General features: G+C 32.0%; 3 protein-coding genes across 4 annotated transcripts; 1 reads left to right on the plus strand and 2 right to left on the minus strand.

The window, feature by feature from the left end:
• The first annotated feature begins 63 nt into the window (after positions 1-63).
• Positions 64-4,951, plus strand: LOC100647514 (histone-lysine N-methyltransferase eggless). Its single transcript, XM_003399766.4, has 14 exons — positions 64-374; positions 506-776; positions 874-1,003; positions 1,074-1,217; positions 1,295-1,659; positions 1,742-1,971; positions 2,053-2,461; positions 2,532-2,765; positions 2,858-3,202; positions 3,285-3,452; positions 3,514-3,822; positions 3,897-4,159; positions 4,250-4,577; positions 4,695-4,951. Exons 2-14 carry the CDS (start codon positions 546-548, stop codon positions 4,899-4,901), a joined length of 3,363 nt encoding a protein of 1,120 aa, XP_003399814.1. The 5' UTR covers positions 64-374; positions 506-545; the 3' UTR covers positions 4,902-4,951.
• Positions 4,952-5,494: 543 nt separating this feature from the next.
• Positions 5,495-7,175, minus strand: LOC100647392 (myotrophin). 2 transcript variants are annotated; one of them, XM_012315040.3, is made up of 4 exons: positions 7,091-7,175; positions 6,933-7,013; positions 6,556-6,666; positions 5,495-6,354 (listed from the first exon to the last, which is right to left on the minus strand). In XM_012315040.3, the coding sequence occupies exons 2-4, from the start codon at positions 6,999-7,001 to the stop codon at positions 6,178-6,180; spliced, it is 357 nt and encodes a 118-aa protein (XP_012170430.1). In that variant the 5' UTR covers positions 7,002-7,013; positions 7,091-7,175; the 3' UTR covers positions 5,495-6,177. The 2 variants fall into 2 exon arrangements, with proteins under 2 accessions (XP_012170430.1, XP_003399813.1); XM_003399765.4 differs by having other exon boundaries at positions 6,933-7,131.
• A 594-nt stretch (positions 7,176-7,769) lies between these two features.
• LOC100647232 lies at positions 7,770-14,977 on the minus strand. Its single transcript, XM_003399764.4, has 2 exons — positions 14,734-14,977; positions 7,770-8,817 (listed from the first exon to the last, which is right to left on the minus strand). Exons 1-2 carry the CDS (start codon positions 14,849-14,851, stop codon positions 8,474-8,476), a joined length of 462 nt encoding a protein of 153 aa, XP_003399812.1. The 5' UTR covers positions 14,852-14,977; the 3' UTR covers positions 7,770-8,473.
• Positions 14,978-16,214: the final 1,237 nt, after the last annotated feature.

Raw genomic sequence — 16,214 nt, forward strand, 5'->3', positions numbered from 1 at the left:
ATTATATATTATGAGTTGTACCAGGATTTCCTCTATTTATATTTGAAATTATGAATGTTTCCCGCGCTAGTTATTTGGTAGGTGGCACTAATTTGGCTGGCTTTCATATCGTTTTGTTGTAAATAAACTAATAATGGACATTTTATTTATTATCATTAAGTTTTTTTAACCACCCGTGATATGAATAAATATAAAAAGAAAATGTCAAATGTGTAGAATCAACAAAATATAAAATATTTAAATATTTTTGTATGAATTAAATTCAAAATTCGGAAAGGTTGCCGAATAAGAACATATTTCATTAAATAGTTTCATCAAATAATGTATTAAAGAAATTGTATTTATCTGTTATTAATGTAAAAATTGTTACTTTGGTAAATATTATCTTTTTTTACATTTTTAATACTTAATCAGTATTTTAGTTACCTAACCTATATATTTGTTTTTATTTACATTTACGTCATTATATTTGCTGTAAATAAATAAATATTTCTTTGTTTCCAAGTTACCAGAAGATTATAATACTTTTAATAATATTGTACAAAATGGAAGTCATTGAACTTGTTTCGGATGATGAAGCATCAGGAAATAACACACAAAAAAATAGAAATTCAATAATTTGTAATTCTAATTGTGTAAACTTTGAATGTTCTTCTGGAGTAGATATGAAATTAGCACCTTCTTTTGCATGTGCTTTTTATGGAGTGAATACAGAAAAAAAGAAAAAGCGTATGATATGTACAAAGTGTTTTATTGTTGCTTTAGAACACCAAAAGGTTTGACTTATAAAATACGTATTTTTGACTACTTAATATGGTATTGTAAGAGACAGATTTTTGTTTGATATTTACACTATGATATTAATTTTCATAGCAATTGGTCGCAGCTTTCGTAGATCATAAGCCATTATTGAAGTGTGAATTTCCAGACCGTACAATGGAGGTAGAAATTTCCGATACTGATGATTCAGATGATGAGAAAAAGAAAGATATATGTGACGAGGGTAAAATTAAAATTGTATTACAATGTATTATGTATATTTGAGATATTGGTACATGTTTTATTTGTTTCAGAAAAATATTTGCCAGAAGAAATGCTTGCGGATATGGAAGAAATGTTAGATAGCACATTAAACAATATTTTAGAGAAGTATGATGTTAACTATCAAATTAAACAAGCTCATAATGTACTAAAAGATCAGTGGGATAGAATAGATGGTATATCATTATTTTGCAAAGTATAATTTATATATATTTGTTACATTTGAATTAGATCACATAATTTTTTTAAACAGAACAAAATGAAGTTATGGATAAAACAATTAAAGATTTGATGTGTACCATGGATATGTTACGTAATAATTTATATGACGAATTCAAACCACAAATTCAAATGCTCCAAGAACTTCAAATAAATGATGGATATGTGGATAATGGATTTTATCCATTAGTGGCAACAAAAAAAGTTACACAAATAAGAATTGCCTCTTCTTCAACGTTAGAAGATAATCAACCAGAAGTTTTACCAATTGAACAAGATAATAGCCAAGTTGTGGTTCTGGATTTACCTCCAATTGGTCCACTTGTGAGAGCACAGATAGATATTGATAGCATTGTATATATTATGAAGCATCCACTTATGCCATGGATTAAAGCAAAGGTTTGTAAATATATTCTTACTTGAATTTTATACAAATAGTTCTACATTTAATCTATTTAAAGTTTTACTTATTGTTTACTAGGTGCAAACTGTAGTTTATAGAATTCCCTTACATTGTCGTGTAAAATTATTACAAAAGAAGTATAATTCTGTTATTAAATCTGTTTCTGGTAAACAAATCGCAGCTGCTGTAACTAGCCAAGTAGTAATTCCGATTGGCACACGAGTAGTTGCTCTATTTAAAGATGTTTCATCTAGTAATTTTTATAGTGGAGTTATAGCTGAACCACCAAAAGCTACAAATAAGTATAGGTATATTTCATGGACGAAATTTTAAATAAATTAATAATATATGAATGATAGTAAGTAATAATAGATTTCTTATTTTTTTAGATATTTGGTATTCTTTGATGATGGTTATGCTCAATATGTTGAGCATAAATATATTTATTTAGTTGCTGAATCTTCCAACAAAGTTTGGGAGGATATACCTAATGAATCTCGTGATTTTGTGAAGAAATATATTGAAACATATCCTGAAAGACCAATGGTGAAATTACAAACAGGTCAAGTAGTAAAAACAGAATGGAATGGTAAATGGTGGGTTGCAAGAGTAATTCAAGTTGATGCAAGTTTAGTACAAATGCATTTTGACGCTGATGGAAGAACAGAATGGATCTACAGAGGCTCAGCTAGATTAGGGCCTTTATATATTGAACTTTTAAAAGCTAACGCTAGACAACAAGGACATCATGCATCTGTCAATACACCTAGTCGACATCGACTACCTGCTATCTCTAATGTATGTGAATCATTTTAATTCTATTTTTATATGAGATAATTAATTAATGCAAATCTTACTAATATTTTAGAAAAGCAATTTACCTTATGTAGAATATACATCTAATCTAGAACCTGAGGAAGAAAGATTTTCTCAATTAGAAAAAGAACAGAATATAGTAAATGAAACTACAAATACAGTTACATCAAGTGCACCACAGCAATCACGTGCTGTTGCTAGAAAAAGTACAAGTAAAAAGCAAAGTATTGTGGATACAAGTTCCTATAATCCTACAACAGAGACAAAACCTTCTCATAGTATCGTTGTAAGTGCATTGAATAAACTAATTACAATTCTTATAAGATAATTTAAAATGAGACATAAGATTTAAAAGCATATATTATCATTTCATTTTAGTACTACCAAACACAGAACAAGATTCAAACAAAAAAATTTGTTCCACATAAATGTGGCCCTCAGTGCGTTCAAGGAATATCTTTTACACCTGATGACTTGAGAGGTTATTCACCTCTTTCAATACCATTACTCTGTGGTTGGAACAGACAACTTTGTAAGTATCCAAAAGGCAAGAAAATTACATTATATCAAGCTCCGTGCGGTGTCAGATTACGAAATATGGAAGAGTTACACCAGTATCTTCGCAAAACAGGCAGCCCAATGTCAGTTGATTTATTTGATTTTGATTATTGGGTGCATTGTCTAGCAGAATTTGTCTTGGATAAATGTTTTATCAATATAAAGGTAAATAAAATATTACGATTATTGAGATAATTAATACTTGCTTAGTATTTTATAACTCGATCGTTCTTTTTTTAATTTCAAGGATCTCAGTTATGGTATAGAAAATGTACCAATACCATGTGTTAATGAATTAGATCACACCCAACCAGATACCATTAGATATAGCACTCAGAGAGAACCAACAGAAGGAGTTAATCTTAATTTAGATCCAAATTTCTTGTGTAGCTGTGATTGCGAAGATGATTGCCAAGTATGCTCTTTTTATAATAATTTAAATTATAAGATATCTAATTATATAAATCATTTTATAGGATAAAACAAAATGTCAGTGTTGGCAATTAACAATACAAGGTGCTACTCTCGGAGGAAGAGTGCCAAATACATCTGTTGGTTACGTATATAAACGTTTACCGGAGCCAGTTACTACTGGAATTTATGAATGTAATTCTGAATGTAAATGTGCTGTAAAAACTTGCTTGAATAGAGTAGTGCAACATCCATTAACATTAAAATTACAAGTGTTCAAAACAGCTCCTCGGGGCTGGGGCATTCGATGTCTAAACGATATTCCTCTTGGATCTTTTATTTGTATATATGCTGGTAGATTACTTACAGAACAGGTAAAAAATTACAATAAGATATAGTACAAGCAGTATAAGTTATTTTAAGATTTACCTCTTTCTTTATCTTTAAGGGAGCTAATGAAGGCGGTAAAAATTATGGAGATGAATACCTAGCAGAATTGGATTATGTGGAAGTAGTGGAAAGTATTAAAGAAGGATATGAAAGTGATGTTCTCGAATCAGAAATGCCATTATCTACCACAGAAGATAAAAAAAAATCTATAACTAGCGATGATGAGGATAATACGAAAATAAATGCAAATGATTCAGATGAAGATTTCAACGTTAGTAAATACTTAAATTTCAATGTAGATTCTACAGAACCTTCTATTAGGTAAGTAAAAGGTACTTAATTATTAATAAATGATGTAGTCTATATTAACAGAATATTAATAATAAAGAAAAATTATTAATAATGATGTAGAAAAAGACTAAGAAAACGAAAACGAGATGATGTCAATCAAGATGGATCTGAAGAAAATAGCGAAGATGGACATGCTGCTAAAACCACCGAAAATGTTATGAAGTCTTCTACCAATGAAAATCGTTCAAATGATCTAGATGCAATTACTATAAGCGATGAAGAAGAAAATAGGAGTGGCAGACGCGAACCAAGTAGATTTGATCCAACAGTGGAACCAACGCAAATAGAAAGACCTAAATTTAAATCAGTAAGAGATTTCTTTGGAGAAGATGAGGCTGTTTATATAATGGATGCTAAAACAACTGGAAATATTGGACGTTACTTAAACGTAAGATATATTTTAATTGAAACTTTTAAATGACTAGAATACTTCAAAACAGAATTTGGTATTGTTACTTCTATTATTAACATTATATTTGAATTATAATTATTGGTAATTTTTCAGCATTCATGTGATCCAAACGTTTTTGTGCAAAATGTATTTGTAGACACGCATGATGTAAGATTTCCATGGGTGGCATTCTTTGCTTTAAATTACATAAGAGCAGGTCAGGAATTAACATGGAATTACAGTTATGATGTTGGAAGTATACCAGGTAAAGTCATCATCTGTAAATGTGGTGCTTCTAATTGTAGAGGTCGACTTCTCTAATATGTGACATACTTTATATAAAATTAATAAAATTTGATTAATAAATGTGATTTAGATTTCTCTTTTTTTTAAATAATATGATTTGTTATTATAAGTTGTATGAAAAGCGCAACAAAATATTTTGCTCATCATTAAAAAGATGTCATTTTTAAGTGGTTTAATAATATTTTTATTTTATATTTATATTGTATTTATTGAAATATTACAAGTTAGTGTACAAAATAAAATAAATGCAAAAAATTTAAAAATCAACTGCACTATATTTTACAAACATAATGTTTTGTCTTAAAATATTTAATATGTTAATAGTGCATTTTATATATAGATATGATATGAAAAAATAAGATATTAGCAAAAATATATATTTTATGACTATAATAGATACAATTTGTATTTTTATCAATTGACATTTGACAAATAAATTTTGGTATATAAAACGTTTTAATATATATATTATTTATATTTTATTTTTATTATTTCATTGCATATATATTTTTTTTCCTACTAATATATGTTATATTAATATATTGTAAGCAATAATATGTTGAGTAATAAATAAATGATAAATACAGGTTTAATAAAATACAATAATATACATAACAATGATGCACTGGTTTATTATTTTTGATTATTATACACCTTTAAAACTTCTTAAGACATGTTAGATAGTTAGTACCATAAAGATAGCTCTTTAATTTTCTTTTCTATAATTTATACATATCATTCTTGAAACTGAATTAAATTATGTAGTATCTTAATTCAAGCATTCAAATATTTCAGTATATACTATAACTTTTTGTCACAAAAAGCTGTTTTAGTTAGTAGGTAGTTGTAAAAAAATGTATAAAAGAAATTTGTAATATTTGTAAATTAATAACAAATATTTAAAACACGATGCTGCTTCTTATAAATGTATCAAAATATCTCTTGCTATATAATGTTACATGCTTTAAAAATAAATTTGTTTCTATTGTTAGTTTGCAAAACAATCTGTATGATATAATATTTTAAAGCTGAAACTATATATAGTTTAAATCTCTAAGAGTAACCATATAAAAGAATATGAGTTCATGATTATATGCTCCAGATGTGCAATATATTATTATAAAACTACATGTGTGTACCTATATGTTTTTGTTTTTTAATTTAAAGTGTATAAATATGATAGCCTAGTCATATGCAGAAAATCAAGACAAAGCAATGGTGATACTCCTATGAGGAACATTAAAATACTAAAATAACAAAATTATTGCTTCATGATTTGTTTGGCTTTGTGCTAGTGGAATTTAAGCAATTCTTTGATCTCATCCTTTTCAGCAGCATCTAAATAATTTGTTCCATTTGGTGTCAATCCATCTGCTCTAGCTCCTTTTTCTAATAGTAATTTTACACAATTTGTATGTCCTTCCCAAATTGCTGCTAATAATGCTGTTATTCCATGTTTATCTGTTACCTGTAAGTGAATACATTTTCCTTAAATCATTGTAATACGATTTATTTTTAGTATAATTTCTCTAATGTTCATCTCTTACATTTCAAGTAAAACTAATAAAATATTATGTACAATGCTTAGTAAAAAGAAAGATAAATAAATTTTGAATATTTTCATGTTTAAATCTCATACATATTATCTAATATTTATATATATATTTACATTTGCATTTGCACCCTTTTCCAAAAGATATCTGACTACTTCACTTTGGCCATAATCAGCTGCATAATGTAGGGGTGTCCTTCCATCAATCATTTGATTGACATCGATATTCTATCAACAGGAACATATTTAGACAATTTAATATATGTTCACTTGTAGGAAAAAATGTATAACTAATTTGAAAAGGAAATATGAATGATTTTTACAACTATTAATTTAATCGGGTAATTAGTATTTTTTTATATGTTTTGAACTATATAAAATTCTATGAATTCTATATTAAACATCAAAAAGCGATATCTTTTTATGACGTTTCTGAGTAGCGGCAATCAAAAAGCAACAGAAGAAAAAGATGATTTAACGTTTCATATATTTGCCTTTTTCTCAACGATATCCCGCACTTGCTCCAAATCACCATTTTTTATTCCCCACACGAGTTCACTCATTTTCGTTATAAGCTATTAGAAAAATTTTATATATCACACAGCCTCTCAAATTTCTACGTTTATTCTAATCAGTTCACGTTCGTACTCACTCAATTCTCACGTCCATTAAATTTGGTTAAACAGCGAATTTTGCTGGAACAATCTTTCCAGGCTGCCAACATATATAATAATAAAATGAAATCTTCTAAGATACCAACATTAAAGATAGCGTACTAAAGTCAGATAAAATGAACGATTTCTTGTTCCAATTAAATAACCAATGCTTATTTTATAACTACAACTGTATATGGTAATATTAAAAACAAGTAATTAACTATACTGTTTAACTTTCAATTTGTGTCTATATTCTAAGTTCTCTCCAACTATGTATAGAAATAATGATAATAACAAGGTAGAAATTTTTTAATTTCTCGGTATTGCAAAAGTTATGCCTCTTTGTTTTTAATGTAAGTACAGTAATTTAGCGCATATAATTTAAAATTTATTTGTTACAGCTGCTTTTTCATATTTCTTTAGTTAAAATTCTATTAGTTATGTTTATAGTACGTACGAATTACAAGATCAACTTAAATACTATTTATTCGTCCCGGATATAACTTCAATGATAATAAGATAAAGATTTCCCAAACACTTGGTAAAACAATTTTTTTCTTAAAAAATTTAAAAGTTAAGCAAATATTATGCACATTAATTTATATTAGGAAAGTAGTTACGGTATATTGTATTCACTATTGTCGGAAGTACGGGATAAAAAGTACACAGTGTATGTAGTATTGAATTAAATAAGTATTAATTTAATCACATATAATTACAGTCACACATGTTTTTACATTACATACGCAAGACTTTCTACTTTTGGAGAAAAAGAAAGAATTAATTTTTTATGTGACAATTATTGTTTGGAGAAGGGAATAACAAAACGGCTATAGGAGCATCTAAGTCTCGACTTCCGGGACTAGGAGACTGAAGAAACTCAATATTTTCGAACAGATTCCGAAACGCTGATATTACTTGTACATCATCGTTTATCAATGATAATGTTAACAATACGCTTACTTTTATCTAAGCTATGTATGTTTTGCTATTTTTTGATAAGTTCTTCGAGTTAATTCCTGAATTATATACAATGTATAATTTTAGTCTCGCATTAAGTTAAGTCGAATTGCGTTGAAGGGTAACAAGATGTTGCAGTAAACCGCCTTCTCATGATGAAACAACGGGTATCGATGCGCGACGTTAAGAGTAATACATATTCTTTTCGCTTTAAGTAAAGACGTTACCGTTCTTTTCGACAAAAAATTCTCAGCTAAAATTATTTTTTCCTGTTTCAGTTATTAAAAACAGTTATCTCAGAATACGATAACAGATCTTCGACTTCTACTTTTTAATCGACCGTTCAATTTATTGTAGTTTATAAAAGTCACGACCTGCATTTTTTCGTTTCTCTGAAATTTTTTTTTTCAATTTAGAATTTAAGCCTTCGCCGGAGTCGCTTCCGGGGTTTTCTCGGTCTCTACGATTTCCGTGGGTGGAGGCAAAGTCGGAATTTCCGGATATTCGAGTTTCGCTCCTTCTTCGCATTCGAAAATGGGACAGCAGTCTGGGAACGTGGCAGTCTTGTTAGTTTTGTCTGAGAGTTTGCATTTCGGGTTAGCCTTCGGCAGCGGTCCACAGTCTTCAACGAGTTCGAAGAGGCGACCAGAGTTATCGTCGGCTGGCACGCAAGTGGAACGGCCGCAGAATGGTGTCAAATCCCAGGATTTCGTTGGCTCGATGGTAGCGCATCTTGTTGAGGCGAAGCACATACCGGGGAAATCTAAAAAAAAAAAGAGTTAGATAGAACTATATAATTTATATCACAAAATTAATCTTTGGCAGTAAGAAATTAAAGTTTCGAATTTGATAATTCTTATCAAGATATTATTATAACATTCGTATAAAGTTTTTGCATAAAATTAAATTCTTTCTAATTCTCTATGGTTTGTTATAATGTTATATCATAAGTAATTGAACGAGTAATCGAATATCGTAACAACTAGACAATCGCCAATATTTTTGCGGAATACAAGTTTCTGAATTACATAAAATATATTACATAAAGAAGATATCGGATTGATATGTTGCATTAACTAGAACACTAGATTTGATTACGTAACGGAACAGTCTTTTATGCAATAAAACGTAGCAAATGGTAGCCTTTCTTTGTGGAGAAAGGAATCCATATCGTTTAATTTACTAGGAATAACCGGAATCTTCTACCCGGAAGGTATTGCGTATTTAGAACTGGATTTTTCAGCAAGTAAAAAACAAGAAGCGATTAATCGTAGACTTTTTAATAAATATCTTTATCAAATATCAAATTATTTCCGCGATTGCTTAAAAAAAAAAAAAAAAAAAAAAAAAAAATAGAAGAAAAAATATACATGCCATTCAACATAGCTTTTTTTAAAAAGAGGCAAACCTATATAAATGCAGTAAAAAATTTTTTATATTTATTATATTTATATAATTTCTTCAAGACGTTTTAAATTCCAAATGAATCATCAGCGGATTTTCACCAACTGTGACGTAAAAGTAAAATCTCATTCTATAAGAGCAACGACTTGTACAGGTTGTGATTCTTCGACAGAATGCATTGGTACCGTGCACGATGCGTGGACGTGCTGCATTATCTGATTACACGCACACCTGTGAAAGGTTTCATTACTTTCTAACATTAAGCCATTTTTAACTTCTCGTCGCGCCTTCTAAGTTTATACAGACACACACACGCACGGTATTCCATTATAATGCGTCTCGATCGATCGTAGATAGATGACAGAGGAGTTTCATTGGTGCCGATCGAGCTAGAAACTTCAAGGAGAAATACTTTCGCTGTCACACCGTGTTACCACTTGTGTAATTATCGCAAACTCTGACTAAGCCGATTGCCATACTTTTTTACTTCTTTCTTTTTTCTATTATAGAGTTCCCTGGAGTTAACGAGAAAAGTGAATCGTTTGAAATGATTAGAAGATGATTGAATAGAAAGCTTTTATCGCTTGGCAAGATAACGTAATACATCGAGAACTTTAACATATTGTACAAATGAACGATTAAGATAAAAATTGTTTAAAGCAATTAAAAAATTACTGAAGTATCTGTCACTTAGGGGGTAAAGTATAAGTCGTTGTTCTTCGCGTATTTGTGCATTGATATTTGTGTATTTCAGATCTATAGAAGGGACCATAATGGCAGAAATAAAAGAAAATTTTATTTGAAAAAATTATTCAAAAGCTATTTAGCGTTCTTTCCTTTTTAACGATTCGACCTTTTAAACATTACGCAATATGAATGACTAATTAATTATGAAAGGAAGACACAAAATATAACAAGTATGTCGCTCAATCATGAGTCGCTTGTTACCTTCTAGGAATAAGATTTATTTGAATAATGACGTGTCTGTTATCGTTTTCTCAATGCCAGTTTCGTTACGTCGAAGACATAAAACGATGGGCGTTCACGCCAACGCTAAAAGTGCGGTGGTATACGACACCAGCTCTTGCGGGCCACCTGGATCATAAGAAAGTGATTCGGGAGCCTTTATTCTAAATGATCGGATGTGCAATGGAATATTCGAAATCGGGGAACATTTTGACTCGATATCGATGAGATACAGATACAAGGTTTTTTCTTCTAATATTTTTAAACACCGCAATCCATCTTTCATGCAAACTTCATACGGGGAATTAAGTGCTTAGCAAAATTATAATCATATAATAAAGCTTATAATTTCCAATTCATCAAAATGACATATCATTGATTTATTTGAAAGTAAAGCTAAATGTAAAATTTAATTCTTAATGATCCAATTGATGGGCGATAACCAATATGGAATCCAGAATCATCGTTGCAACGTGAATTTGAAATTCCGTATACATGTGTACAACTGCAACAGTACAATTGTTGCGAAAATAAAGTGAGTATGTGAGCAGTTTCACTTTCCTTTCTATATGGAACATACATGATCTTAAAAAATGTTATTGAATGTGATTTAAGCTAATTAATAGAAGGATTGCAGATTTGAAGGAAAGAGAAGCGTGCTATTCATACGCTAACTGAGAAAAGTAACTCGAAAAGAGAAAGGGATGATGAAGTCGACTTCATGGTTTGCTGTGCAATTTTGTTAATAACATTGTAAAATTGCTGGCTACGGAAAAACTTTAATCTGATGCCATTCACATGGTAAAAGGCAACAATTTCGACCGGTAAATTGGTAAAAATCGTAGGCTTTTTATCGCCATCATTGAGTTGAATGCATTGATCTGGAAGGAGTTATAACATACAAACATGGTGCAAATTAATTTGTAATTTTCATGGAAAGAGCTCTGGTCTCGTCACTTCTAAAGCGAGCCATTTAAGGAAGAGGTATAAAGAATGATTTATAGTAGACATTCTTAGACTTTCACCGACATTAAAGATTCATCTGTCTGCAAGGGTCGACTTTCATGCTCGTAGGAGTAACGTTACGTTCACTCACTTTGTTTTTTTCGTCGCGGTTGGCTACGTTTCCGTCTGTTAACGCTTTTCATGGCTCGTGGATCATCAGTGACCCATGATATTCTAGATAGAAATAGAACTTTCATTGAACGGACAAATATGTTCTTCGTTATACTCAAGTAAGATAGATGAGCGGAAAGATCAACGTATCAGATGTATTAAAATGTTTACTTAGAGAACCTTACATAGTGTGTATAGTTAGAGAAAACTAATGATATGAAACGTGTTAAGATCCACCCAATTATGTATTTGTCATCTTGAAATGAAATTACTTTGCAATTTTACTTAATAATTATTTAAATCTAAGAACGTTTTATTGCGCTCATAATGTAGTATTCTCGCATATATTAGTTTATAATCGTATATAACATAATAGCTTGTCAATTTCAATAACGCTAATTAAATAGGAACTTGAGATAGAGATAATCATAGTTCCTGTCGCTTGGTTGTCCGATCAATAAATCTGCTATCTGACATTTCAATAAACACGCGATATTCTCACGAAATAACACGTTATCTATTGTATGGTTAATCAATGATGCATGTCGCGTTTAGAAAATTAGTCACTCGTCACAGGCTACGATCACGAATTGCACGTCGGGAGAATAATCGAAGGGTAACGATCTCCCGGTTGGAAAGTCGCGAAGCTAAGGGGAACAACGGAGTGCAATCAGCCTCTTTCTTTACGAATTTTCATTCTGGCCCCGCTTTCGTCGCCGATGACCCAACCCAAGACCTACTTTCTGTAATCATCCTGTTTCGAAACGGGTACACTTCCAATGTTCGTGACTGTGTAAAACTTAACTTCAATGGGAACACGCGCACCTGCACTTAAATAGACATCATTTCTCGTTTTTTATATTTCGATGTATTCATTTTGTCATGCATAATAATATTTAGTATTATAATACTCTGTAAAGGCTCTCCTGTTCACGAAAAGTACAATATTTATTGTATCGCATGTTTCAAAAAATTCATACGGTAATGGTAAAAAATGTATCTCACATTTGTCTTATCTTTTTTTACAGATTACAAATTTTCGTTCGCATTATTTTCGTGTCATTCTGCATACCTATTGGCAAACCAGTCGTGCATAGAATGTGATTATGAAACGGAGTAAACAATCGTTTAGCTGTCTTCTACTGAAAATTTCATAATTTCACCCAATTTCATTATCTTTGTTTCGATAGGATATAAATAAAATGAATGTTCTTAATGCGTAAATGACGTTCAAGACATCGTACATAAACGTACCTACGACGACACCATGTTCAGCATTCGCCGCTAGCAACTCATCAGCAATTCGATTATTCATCGGAATCTAGGTCTGGAGCGAAAAATACGGAGTAACCAGGCCACAGTCTGTGAATCAGCAAGACGCTATCTCCAGATTGTTCTTAGATCCTTTTCAACGATCTCTAATTATAGATTATTGGAACGATCAGCAAACGAGGAGAATCAAGGACTATGTTCTGCATCACTAACGATTACTGTCAATAAATGGTCCAGACTCGTGACTTCACGGAAGATTTCTGTGTGATAAGCTTGCTTCCTATTCGATTTGTATGGATACTGTGTTCTTGAAACGTCGTTATGTTTATGTATGTCTTATGTTTGCCTAGCTGCTAGCTACTAATGTTTTTACCTTTAAAGAATTACAATTCGCACCTCATGGACACGATATGCGAAAAATTGACTTTGCTGCGGTAAATAGGGTAGCAATTAATTATAAAAAGACAACATTATTCCAATAAGAGATTAAAAAGTGGAAAGTAGTTTTTGTAGAAGGTATCTTACGGTGAACGGTAGGTGAAGTCAAAGCTTATCCGAACACGTATACCCCATATAAAGAAAAGGCTGGAGGGCAGGTTGCGGGATCGATCGAAGAAGAAGAAACGAGTCTTCGCAGCACGAAGACTTTCACACGATGATGGTCTTGTTATTGTTTCCTATTCTTTTGTTCGTGTAAGTGCATTATTCACCTAAATTGTCACATGACTGTGAATCTACAAATCTATGAAAACGCTTATTTTCTCGATCAATCTTTTTCTTATTTTTTTAAACGAGGAAAAACGTACATCTATCTGTCTCTGTTTGTACTGTTGCAAACATGTCACGACATGGTGAATAATGCGAGAGGACAAAATGGTAACGACAATGGTAGGGTGAAAAGAGCGTGGTTTCAAGGACCTGATTCCTCTATCGCGAATGGAAAGTTGAAGAAACAGGAATTGTCAAATGAAACTGTGATTTATGCCCATTTCTGCAAACTCGTTGGTATGGTCGCTTCATTTGCAATTCTGGGAATGGTTTTCAAGTCGAACGACTGACGATCCAAGGCAAAGGATGGAGAAAATGTCGAACAATTAACAAGATACGTTTACGCGGTTTCCGATTTTCTCTGCTGATCAATTTGCTCTTCAAAAGTAATACTGATTCTTAGGCACACGTTATGAATGTGTGTGTGTTTTTTAAAGTATTTTCTAAGTGATTTCAGTTTTGGCAAAATGATAAAAATCGTTTTACTTTCGTGTCACGTATGTACCGGGTCACGTCTGTCGTTTTAAAGAACCGCCACACCGTCATCGTTTCTAGGTAAGAATAATACTGTTTTTGGTAGCACGATTGGATGTTGTTAATGCAGAGGAAAAAAGGGAAAAGAATTTATTCGAGTAAAATCGATTGATTTGACAAAATTATCGTGGATAGTATTCTATTTCTACAATTTTTATTAAAATTGTAACGGCAAACATGTGATAGTTTTTGTGTACTTTAGATTCTAAACTACTTTAAATTGTGACGTTGTGTAGAAAATGTTTTACCTTCACAGTATGGCGCAGCTTGCTGTAGTTTTGGAACAGCAGACATACAGAAATATGTTATGTTTCATGAGATTCATTATAAAAAATTTTACCTACATTGCTTAATCACCATTTAAATATGTTTAAAAATTTTAGAACTATCTTTCAGTATCTGGCATAGTTTAATTAGCTTCGTTAGAATTGGCGACCAAATCCATTTACCAGGCTTTCCTAAACGCCTGACAAAAAACATTAGACATTGGTACCACGATATTATATCATATTTCTATGTGCGCGAGGGAGATCTAGGTATACATATTGCAAGGAACTACATAAACCTTTCAAATTCCAGAAATGTTCATGAAGAAAGAAAGAAAAATAGAAAGACTCACCGCGAAGAACGTCAGCAGGTATGAGTCTTCTAAACGTTTTAGGACGTTCTTCCTCCTTCTTCTCCTCGGCGGCGAAAACGATCGCTGCGACAAGCAACAGGACCGGGACGAGCTTCATGATCTCGACGATGACACGGACAGAGAGAGAGGAAGGAGAGAGCAGACCCAGCGTACCTCTGAAGAGGAAAGGAAAAAAAGGATCTTCGTGTACTCTGATTAAGACTGGTTGGGTCCGATTCTCGTGCCGGCATTTTATAGCTGTTCATGGGGCGGGGTCCTGTCGTCCCCACCAAACATTTATAGTCTCTCACCTCTTGAACCACCAGTCACCAAAGAATCGTTCGCGTCCCCCGATGCTCGATCGTGTGAGCTCCTCGTTCCTTGACGACGGACGCGCATGTATTCACCTAATCGGTACATGAAGTGTACGATATTATACATATATACTTTGCTCTCACACCATCGAAATATGTAAATCGAATCAAATCCACGACCAATGTATTCCACTTGAGAGCGGTACATATGACAAAGTGGGTTACCATTTGGTTTACGGATCTTTCATCTTTTTTCTCCTCGTTTCCTTTTTGATTTTGTTATACCAAGTTTCTTGAGTCGCTACTTTTATTCATTCATTAGTGGTGATCAAAGAATCCTTGATTCGATTAATTAGGAGAGAGTCCCAAAAGTATTCGTGATCTCTTAATTAATGCATCTATACGATTGATATCTCCATAGGAGAATAAAGATTTAATAAAGATACGCGCTATATTAGTTAAGTCTTTCACTGGCATAAATATTATGAAGAAATAACGATGTAATATATTAAGAATAATTAGTTTAACGAACGTTACTAAAAGTTGGAAGAATACTGTAACCAATTGTACTTTCAATAGATCGTCGATAGCTAATGTATTAATTAGAGCTCTATGGATATTTGATTCAAGTTTTCTATCGTAATTTTAGCATAAGGTACAAATCGAAGTAAAATTTTACATGAATCCAAATTCGTGACAAAGTATATTATATTCAGTTCGGTGAGCATCAATTTTACAACGTCGAACAAAGGGGACTAACAACTTGTTCGTGATCGGGTCACGTGTCGCGAAATCGTCATTGTATTCGAGGAAAAGAGGCTGGGGCTAACCCGTTCTCCTTTCGTTCGCCGGTTTCGTCGTTCTACCACGCACGATGCGCTCTCTTGGAGGCTGAAACAGTCGAATCTTTCACAAAACATCGCTTACCACATCACGAGTTTGCCATTATAAAAACTTGTAAAAGCGTATCGCATATACTTACTCGATGGTAATTGCCAAGCGATTAGGATGCACGCGTGCCCGTTTCGTAGGGTTGATGCAGAAATTTCGACGGCGATGTTTCGTGTCTGTTAAACTATATTCTTTTTAACCAACTTTCGCTGTTTCATTACAGTATCTTGCGGCCAATTAAAGAAGCGGCGTTCTCTCGAGAGTACCACTGTCGTG

The sequence above is a fragment of the Bombus terrestris genome, chromosome 12, assembly GCF_910591885.1.
Source record: "Bombus terrestris chromosome 12, iyBomTerr1.2, whole genome shotgun sequence".
NCBI lineage: Eukaryota > Metazoa > Arthropoda > Insecta > Hymenoptera > Apidae > Bombus > Bombus terrestris.